A 10,988-nucleotide genomic window follows, 5' to 3' on the forward strand; every position below is an offset into this window, starting at 1 on the left:
TATTTTGAAAGGTTTTGCCACATTTTCTAACCGTAGTCGTTGTATTCTGGCATTTCGGCCACTTAGTGGCTAAGAAATAAAAAATAAAATTCTATATAGATCCATGGTTTTAAATAGGCTCACAAGTAAAAAATAGTCAGTCTGTGTTGCCAGCAGATATATACCCTCAGCCTATGATTTGCGGAGGTCTTCGAAATTACACACATTTTTTATACCCTCCAAACATAGTATGGAGGGTACATTAATTTTGCCATTCCGTTTGTAACTCATCGAAATATTCATGGTTTGGTTCTTAGACTCTGTTGTAATGATTTCATCTGCGGAAGATACGAAAAAAACTAGAACATAAGGATCGATAATTAACCTTAGTTATATTCATATATATGAACTGTAACCCCGTTTAGGCCAAGCCCCTGCGTGGAAGGTAGCAGAAGGAGTGGACCGATATTCCCCATGTTCGAACTTGAACTAATATTGGATGAAATAATAAGATGGGCAAAGTTTAGATGAAATCAAAATTTTTTGAAACAAATTTGGTCCAAAGACACATGGGGTCTAGGACCAATAATTAGGACCATAATCGGTTTGTACAAATGTCGGTATAGGTACACTTGTTGGTATGTTCCCAATATTTTTATTTCAATGTGTATATGCCCTCAGTAGCAATAAGCCTGAGGGTATAAAAAATATGCAAATCCTTATTGTATTCAAATATCGTATTAAATTAATTGTTTTAAATTATTTAATATAAAAAACAATTCCCATGAAAATATCATGCTAGAAGCACAGCGCCATTATGCTGCAACACACAAACAGACATCTGACCATTAGCAATGACCCTGCCCTTTTTAAAGTTTAGATCAGACAGACAATTGCTGTTATTGTGTCTACCTATAAAAGAAGAAACACACATTTAGACATATAGGCAGACAGAACGACGGACGGACACTCAGACAGACAGCAAAAGTCATAAATCATAAACAATTTGACTGGCCACTGGTGGGACAACAAGAAAACCTACTCCCTCTCATTCTCTCGATATTTTGCTACCTAACACGAAGGGAAAAAATTCTAAGAAACATTTTCTAATGGGTTCTTCGTTTGTTTCCCAACCAAGTGGCCTCGATGTCTGGTTCGGTGTTCCTCTTTTTGTTTTTTTGTTGCTGTTGTTGGTAAGGTCAAAGGGAAATTTTAGGTGAGTGTGTATGTACTACAAAGCTGAGCATTTTAAAGGCCATTAATTTACCATTACCATCTCGAAGTAGATTCAGAGCGGTGTATGTGCCGAGCCGTTGAGAAAGTGTTTTCCACGGGATTTTGCGTTACCTATAAAACCTGGCGATTGTTGTGATTTCCATGGCATTACCTTTAAAAACCACAAACGTGTAACAACACTTCAGTGAAATAAAACGCTTAAACTCTGATTGTGATAAAAAAACAAAGTTTTTGAACTCTTGAAAATGCGAGCACAAAATCGTTACTTGTTGAAAAAATAATAAGAAGAAGAATACAAATAATTCTTGATGGCGGAAAAGAAACGTTAATGTCGCCTCATCAACAAAAGAAGTTTAAATTGATAAAAACAACAACAAATCAATTTAAAACTGAGCCCAAGAAGATAACCGCAGCGACAATTGCTGCTGGTGGTGGTGGGATTCTATGAAAATAAACTGTGAATTCCTCGACATTAACTTGACCGAAGTGGATTGAGTGTGTGATTACAGAGCCATGGACAATATCCGCCGTTGCATAGTCAGCCTGCATTTGAAATAAAAGATAAACAACAAAAAACGAAGCAAAAACATCGAATTCTTGAGAATTAAAAGAAAATCGAAAGTCAGGCTCCCTTCTTCTTCACCTCTTCACACACAGTACGGAGAGAGTGCGGCCAGTTAAAAAATAATCCTCTTGTGTGAGAATTTTAGAAATCCAAGAGACTCGTGAGTGTGGGAGAGAAAATAAAAAATAAAATCCCCCAATAAAAACAGAAAACAGCTCAACGACCGACCCTAACCGATAATTTCAATCTTGAGAAGAAAAATAAGAAGAAGAATACACACTGATAAACAACATTCTGACATAGCTTTGACTGAGCTGTAAGCTGTTGATCCATTCAAATACCAGTCAAGGTTTGTACGAGTTAGGGTACAGATATTTTGCGCACATTCTTTCGTTTTCGAACCACAGATCCGAACAGAACTCCAGAAGAAAAAACAATGCATTTTCTACAAATTTTATTGCTGATAAGCTGCAGCATATTGACACGAAGTTCACAAGTTCAAGCTGCAGCCACTTCCGCACAACCGGTTATCAGTGATATAACTCCCGATTTGGTGGCCAGTGTGGGAGATGATATCGAATTTAATTGTACTGTGGAAAATGTTGGTCGCATGTCTGTCAGCTGGGCCAAACGGACCAGTGAAATTGGCTCGGTGGTCCTGTCCATGAGAAACATCCTCAGTTTAAGTGATCCCCGCTACACAATTGTGGAAACCAACGATGATAAGGCCAATAAGGCCACCTATACCTTCAAAATAACCAAAATTGAGGCCACCGATATGGGCACATACGAATGTCAGGTCATTCTCACGGCCACCGATAAAATTACCAAGAAACTTAATTTGGCCATTAAACATCCGGCCATAATATCCGAGGAAAATACCCCCAAATCTATGCTTGTCACCGAAGGACAAAATTTGGAAATTAGCTGCCATGCCGATGGTTTTCCCCAGCCCACCATTTCCTGGGAACGTGAAAATCGTGCCATAATGCCGGCCGGTGGTAACAGCTTTGATGGTCAAACTTTACGCATCAAGGAGGCGCATCGTTTGGATCGTGGTGGTTACTATTGCATTGCCTCAAATGGTGTGGGGCAACCAGATCGCCGTCTCATTCGTGTCGAAGTGGAATTCCGTCCCCAAATCTCAGTGCAACGTCCCAAAATTGCCCAAATGATAAGTCATGCGGCCGAACTGGAATGTACTGTACAAGCCTACCCGGCACCGGCCGTATTTTGGTATCGCAATGGCGCTAAACTGCAGTCTGGGTCAAATTATAAAATCTCCAATACAGCCTCATCGCATGAGTCCACCACCTCGGTTCTGCGCATCAATAGCGTTAATGAACTGGACTTTGGTGACTACTATTGTAATGCCACCAACAAATTGGGACATGCCGATGCCAGATTGCATCTCTTCCAGCCTGTTATACCAGTACCTTCAATGTAGTGTGTGATCGAAAAGGAAAAATCATATCCGTTAAAAAAAAAAACTAACAAGTCTGACTGAATTAAGTTCCCAAAACAAAACCAACAACAATAACAAAAAATTGACATTTTGCGGTCATTCAGTTCGAGGATGAGCCAAAGCAAAAGCCGACTTCTTAAACTGGCAGAACATGCATAAAATAAGTTAATTTTTATATATGAAAAAAATATTGTGTATACATTAGGGTGGGTCATTAATGTAAAATATATTAAACGAAAATAATGAAAGTGCCTAACAACTGAACATTAAAATTTAGACGAAAACTATATATTTTTTATAATTTCAATAAAGTTTTAAGTCATTTTTATACCATGAATTAAAATTGTGATTTGTATTATTTTTTTTCAAATGTGTAGCACTCTAATACACACATATGCCTAGTATTGTTAGTATTTATATATGTATGCACATGTCAATCCTAGTAATCATAGGAACAGTTCTTCATTAATCACTGTTTGACCCTCAGCTTGTGTGGTTTTCTCCGAAAAGAAATTGTGCATATTTATGTGTGCATTAGGGTGGTAATATTTTGTAATGCGAAAATAGTAAAAATAAAGGTTGGTTTTATCTTCTCAGAAAAATATGTTGCAAACATTTGGAAAAGATCTTCAAATTACCGTTATATCCGAAATAGCTCATTTATGAATACAAATAATTCATAATTGCTGATAAGAAACATTCATGTCGGCTCAACAACAAAATTGATAAAAACAAAAGCAAACCAATTAAAAACTGAATCAAAGAAGACAAGCAGAATAGCGGGTGCTGCTGGTGTTTGGTGATGCTGGGATTCGTCAAAACTCGTTTTGAATTCCTCCACATTAATTTGACCGATTACAGGTCCATGGACCATACCCGTGTGATTACAGGTCCATGGACCATACCCGTCGTTGCATAGCAAATTTCGGATCGGATCTTGAAATTAACGTTATATCCGAAATATCTCCTTTGTCACTAGGAAAATTAGGCTCTCTAAGATAAACATAAATGCAATCCTGTTATCAAAATAACTAAAACCACATCATAATATGAACCAGTTTTGAAAAATTTATACATTGTCAACCCTCAACAATATTTCATGATTATAACCATTCATCCACTATCTATTCACTATTCGTACACATATAGTACGATTTGTCAAATCTATATCCTTATTTCAAACCAATACATCAATGTTCAAGTAGTAATTTTAGTACAATTTTAAAATTTTCTCACCATTCTTCGATGCAGCACAACATTTCCCATAAAAAATTTCTAGTCCATTTCGTTCACTCCATAACATTTAATTATACCTGTCAGGGAATTTCGTGCAAATCGAAGGATATATAGGGACTTTGGTGCACCATTTACATAAAATCGGACGAAAATATGTATGGAAGCTATATCTAAATCTGAACCGATTTGCACGGAATTTAACTCACATAATTTTAGACTTAATTCAGTACGCTGTGCCAAATTTCGTGCAAATCGAATGATATATAGGGACATTGGTGCACCATTTACTGAAAATTGGACGAAACTATATATGGGAGATATATCTAAATCTGAATCGATTTTTTCTAATTCCAATAGGGTTCGTCCTTGGGCCAAATAAGTGACCTATGCCAACTTTCATCCAATTCGGATTTTAATGAGACCTATACTTTGTTTACAACTTAACATGGACATACAGACGGACGGACATGCATAAATCGGCAAAAAGAACCACGTGTCTATCTCGTTTCCTTTTGCCTATTAGAAATATATGCACAAAGACATAATACCCTGTACCACAATGTGTTGAAGGGTATAAAAACATTAAGGAAAGCAGTAAAGTCGGGCGGAGCCGGCTATATGATACCGTTTACCACTTTGGGTATATTTAAGAGATACATCCTAATAGACGTTGCAAAATTATGTAAATCGATTTAAATCCAACTTGGCACACGTTATTCGGTATGCTGCAGCACAGCGCACTGTGGAAAGTTTCCATTTGATACGTTGTGCAAAATTCCGCCGCAATCGATGAAACATTGGGTTCTTAATGTACCATTGGGTTCTTAATGTGCCATGTTAGGCTTTACTATCATCAGTACGTTGTGCAGACAGCCGGACAAAAACCGACTTCAGATTTAGATAGATATAGCTCCCATATATAGTTTCGTCCGATTTTATGTAAATGCTGCACCAAACTCCCAATATTGGTCCGATTGAGACAAAATTTTGCACAGAGTACTGAATTGGGTCTAGATTGATATATGTTATGTTTTGTTGAAATCAGTTAAGATATAGGTATAGCTCCCATATATAGTTTGAAACACCATACTGCCAATATTGGTCCGATTGAAACAAAATTTTACACAGAGCACTGAATTAGGTACAGATTGATGTATGCAAAGTTTTGTTGAAATCGGTTCAGATTTAGATATAGCTCCCATATATAGCTTCGTCCGATTTTATGTAAATGGACCAAAGAGTTAAATTTAAGCCGATTGACAAAATATTCCACACAACGTATTGAAATAGGTCCAAATTAATGTGTGCGAAGTTTTTTTTGGAATCGGTTCAGATTTAGAGATTTCGATTTTATGTAAATGGATTATCATACTGCCAATATTGGTCCGATTGAGACAAAATTTTACACAGAGCACTGAATTAGGTACAGATTGATGTATGCAAAGTTTTGTTGCAATCGGTTTCGATTTAGATATAGTTCCCATATATAGTCTCCTCCGATTTTACGTAAATGGTACACCATACTGTCAATGTATATAGCTCCCTCATATATTTTCATCATAATATTGTACCAAGTAACTAAAGTCTGTCCTATTAGGATGAATTAGTATATAGAGTTCAAAATCGAACCTAGAATAACGTGTATTGGATTTTGGGTCGAGATAAATTTTGGATACCGCAATGTGTTGCGGTATGGTGGGAGGCATTGACATTAAATTTTTCATAATTATATATGTAAATAAAGATTGGTATGTGTGTGGGTTGTTTTAATTCAGTTCAAATATCTACTATGTATTTCACGCAGTTAATTTCGTACGATTCCATTTCAATGATCCTCTAAAGATGTTATGTCTATTCTATCTAAAGGATATTGTACATATGATCATCTCTTGTATGTACCCAAAGTGGTGATAGTCGGCCCCGTCCGACTTTTGAATTTTCATTACCGGTTTTTTATTGTGGGCCCTGGTGAATGTCTCATTTTCAGTATGTTGAATACCTTAGCCGATGTTTCCAACAAACTTATATTGTAAATTTTTTGTGAGTTTGTTGGAAACATCGGCTAAGCATTCAAAATACTGAAGTGCTTTAAGAAAGTTTTTCAAAACTCATAAATTCGAATCGATAGTATTCAAATGTCACATATAAAAATTTTGAGAATTTTTTGTTTGATTGTCCCCAAATTTGTTTTTATTGCATTTGGAGCATATATAAAAACTAGACAATTTTTTACTTTTATTTCATCTTCAATATTTTGATTTTGATGGGACAAATTTCTTGGTTATTCAGAGAGTGATTCGAATTGAACAACGTACAAAAGCCGGTGTTCGCTCAGCAAATTTTGTATGGGGAACTAAGTAATTACTTCGTAATTAAGGTTCGAACAACGAACGAGAGAGCGAACAACGCTCGTCTGTACATGGCATAAGCATTCAAAATACTGAAGTGCTTTAAGAAAGTTTTTCAAAACTCATAAATTCGAATCGATAGTACAGTCCATATTATTTATTGCTTGGAGATTATTTCCTTCAAATGATGACCGCCTCAAATTGTCCATCCCCACAAAATATAGTCTAAAGGCGTTAAATAGCATGATCTTGTTGAAACCGCAAGTCAAGCTCTTGTATTTTGGGTACAATAAGTTGAATATCATTTCACGGCAGCACTCACCATTCGCAATTACGATAAACCGAAAACCGCACCAAACGTAATTGATCATGTCATGTCCATCTGTCATGTGAAATCACGATAGAGATCGCAATAATTACGCAGACATTGCTAGTAATTCTAGGATGTTTGGTATTGTAAATGGGATATTTTGGTCCATGTTTCGATATAGCCCTCATATAAATGTATGCTCAATATTCGGTATTTTTCGTTTTTCAACCTAATTGGCTGTAAGTATATATTTTGGATTATTTTTTGGTGCCAAATCGCGACAGAATCCCTATTCGATATTTTGAAGATTGCTGATATATTTTTTCAAAGGTCACCCATCAGTTTTGGTGCATTCAAGGTACTTTTGAGATGTCCATATCATAATGGAGATTATAAAAATTTCGACCGTGCCGAACTTAACATACATACTTTTAATAAAATTCAATTATTTTGAAAATTCAATTATAACCGAAAATTGTTGAAAGTTAAACAACAAAACATGAAACGCGCATGAGCAGAAAAATTATCTTTTAAATATGTTTCAATTTTTTTTTTTCAATTTTTCTTAAAAATTTTTAATGCCACCCTAATACACACATGCTATGCATATCTGTCAACCAAAAAGGTTGTCATCATTATTTAAGTTCTTCATTAATCTCAGCAGCTACCCCTTGTGTCTCTGTTTAATCATCTTCATATATTTAATTTCGTATTTTGTTTATATCTTCTTTGCATTTTCTTGCTTTTTTCTTATTCCTTCATTTATTTTTCTCAATTTGCAAAAACAAAAACAACAAATTTACAATTTATTATTTTTTTTTTTTTTTTGTTCATTTCACTTTTGTTTATGTATTCATGTTTCTTGTGTGTGTGTGTTCTTTTTCGGCAAAATTTAATTCTCTCAGTTGTTGTTTTTTTTAGGGGGGAAAGAAATTAATTGAATTAAAAGTAATCCACTTAATTTTTTGTTTTCATTTTCAGTTCTTTGCTCGTTGTACATTCTGAAAATGTGCGCTTTTTTCGGGTATATGTTAATGTGGAGTCAGTTTTTTAGAATGAGACATTATACTTTAAATTTTGTCTTGAATAAAAATGATTTCATGTTTGTTTAAGGAGAAAAATACAATAGAAATGGATAAATTGAAATGAATGTTTGCATGTGCACTGTTTATGAATCATTTACATTAAAAACGTAAAAGTTATGTATATATATATATATATATATTGACGCTTATACCCTCAACTTTAAGGTTGAGGCAAATCTGACATTCCGTTTGCAATATTTCAGCACCTTTGGCACAAATTATGGCCTTCAAACGGCCAATGAAACCGTCACATGCTGCCCGAATGTTGCTCTGCTGTATTTGGGCCCATTCTCGGTGAAGCGCTTGCTTGAAATGATCGACATTTTTGGTATTTTTTAGTGCCAACCTTGTTTTCCAAAATACTCCACACACAATAGTCCAACGGATTAGCATCCGGAGATTTTGGTGGCCATTGTGCGCTGGAAATGAAGCGAGGAACCTCATTTTGTAACTATTCTTAGGTGGCGCGTGCTGAGTTCTGTTGGAATGTTCAAGGTCTGCGACCAAAATGTTTGCGTGTCCAAGGCTTTAATACACCCTCCAGAATATTTTCCGATAATCTGCTGCTATAGCAGCCCACACCATCATTATGGCCGGCGCTTGAGTTCTGGTGGCCAACCGAAGGTGCACATTTTCAACTGACCTCTTTGGCAAGTAAACACGATCATTTTGTTTGTTTACTAACTGCTGAACAACGGTCAAGCGGAGCAATTCGTTAGCTCTTTTGAGTCTATTTTCTTTATGTTGCGGAGTATGTTCTTGCACTTGTTGGAATTTCAATGACTTTACACCGAGCTAAGTTTTCAATATTTGCCGAATGGAATATTGCGATATGTTCGGCTCACGAGGTATTTTTCGGCCACTGCGACGCGGATTTCGTTCAAGTCCCTTCTTTACCACCATTTCTGCTGATGTTGCTGTTTTCTTCCGTCCACTTCCATGACATCGGGCTGCGCTACTAGTATCACGGTAACGAGCGATGGTACGACACACAAAAGATTTATTCACATTTAAATGCTGGAGTGCTCTAACAATAGCCTCTTGTGGTTTTCCAGCCAAATATGAAGAAATCACACTATCACGCTTGAATTCCATCACGAATAATTTTTCCGGAAAATTCTCACCAAAATGCATTTGTGCGCTTGTAAACAATATAATGTGCTGTCACTGGAAGAATTTTAACAGCTGTCTGACGTGTGGCTTGGAAATGACAGCAGTCTCGACCGATTTAAAGCAATCGTGGCACACGACCATTTTTTCATCTCGATCAGACTAAATAAGAGCTATATCTAAAACTAAACCGATTTCAGTAAAACTGAGCACACGTCATTCCTCGCCCTATTCGGTACGCTGTCCAACATTTTGGGAAAATACGTATGGAAACTACATCTAAATCTGAACCAATAGAGTAAGTCCTTGGGTGAAATAAATGAGCAATGATTTGCAAATATTTAAAATTTCGACCATTTGTGGGGAAGATACCAGGAGGAGTGGACAAAGGGTACCAGCTTCGGACTTCATCTAGGTTTGGTAAAGATAATATATTGTACAAATTGTAGTTCAAATCAGATAGTCTGTTCGCAGGAATTTATAAAATTAATTTTTAGCACAATTTTCACCATTTTGTGGGTGAGAGACCTTCTGGTCTCCCTCCGATATTCCCAATCTTTGAACATAAACTAAGTTTGAAAGAAATATAGAGGGACGGACATTTGTAATTTGACTCCAAATTGTCTGATACGCATATTTCCATGAGCCACATCTTCACCGTATCAAAGTGTGTATACCCTTATTAGCTATAAGGCCGGAGGGTATAATGTTCCACCTTTGATATTTTGGAGGCAAAGCACATATTTTTCGTACATTTATTCTCCAACCGAAGTGACTGCAATTTGGTTTTTCGGGTCTTGTTTTGACATTGCCATCATATAAAAGTCCCGATTCATTATACCTGCACATGTAGGACACATTCTGGCCAAAGAAGACCCCTGATCGATTAATATTTAGCGGATGAATTGAATCAAAAACTTTATTTGTCTCTGTTTTTGTCCTCACTCGAGAGGCAACAATTACCGAACCGAACATTACGTAATTTGACAAAGATATAGGGAAGATCTGTCAATTTTTAGCGGGCCAAATGGACCCTGACTTTTGCGTGAAAAATTACAAAATTTGTATTCTGAGACAAATATATATACACCTAAAGTTTTGAAGACCTTTAAATTGATACCAATCATATTGTTGTATGTACTCGGATGTAGAGTACAGAGATCTACCTATTCTGATTAACATTATCACACTATAGGCCACATATTTCGCTCTGATCGATTTGAAATTTTACACAGTTCCGGTTATGGTCAAGGACAGGGCCTATAATTTTCGGATATGATCAGATGATATTTAGGGGATGAAAATTATTTTTGTATGTTTTTTCATGTCTATAGGCCACAATGATATGCCAAACATCACAACACATTACATGGAGAAGGTAATCAGGCCAAATAATTAATGTGATTGTTTTAATCGGTAAATATTCAGCGTTTCAAATCAACCAAGACCTTTCTATGTAAAATATGACAAAATTTGCATGTTATGGCAAAAAATATTCCGAAAATATGCCAGGGTAAGAAAGAGTAGCTGCTAAACTATCGCGTAATATTACCCAGGCACGGAATATAATGTTCCGTGATAGTTGTGTAGGCTATCATATGGTCGACCCCGTCCGACGATTCTGCTCCGCTCACTGGTTTTAGGTTTTGTGAAG

General features: G+C 36.2%; 1 protein-coding gene across 1 annotated transcript; it reads left to right on the top strand.

Annotated features, from left to right (window-relative positions):
• The first annotated feature begins 2,216 nt into the window (after positions 1–2,216).
• LOC133325007 (protein amalgam) lies at positions 2,217–3,227 on the top strand. The gene has a single exon (XM_061533834.1). The coding sequence runs from the start codon at positions 2,217–2,219 to the stop codon at positions 3,225–3,227; it is 1,011 nt and encodes a 336-aa protein (XP_061389818.1).
• Positions 3,228–10,988: the final 7,761 nt, after the last annotated feature.

This window comes from Musca vetustissima, unplaced genomic scaffold, assembly GCF_032173495.1.
Source record: "Musca vetustissima isolate MV318-11 ecotype Yass unplaced genomic scaffold, APGP_CSIRO_Mvet_v1 utg29156, whole genome shotgun sequence".
Lineage (NCBI taxonomy): Eukaryota > Metazoa > Arthropoda > Insecta > Diptera > Muscidae > Musca > Musca vetustissima.

Excerpts from the sequence above, each read along its gene's own strand:
- LOC133325007 (XM_061533834.1), top strand. The coding sequence starts at position 2,217 with ATGCATTTTCTACAAATTTTATTGCTGATAAGCTGCAGCATATTGACA.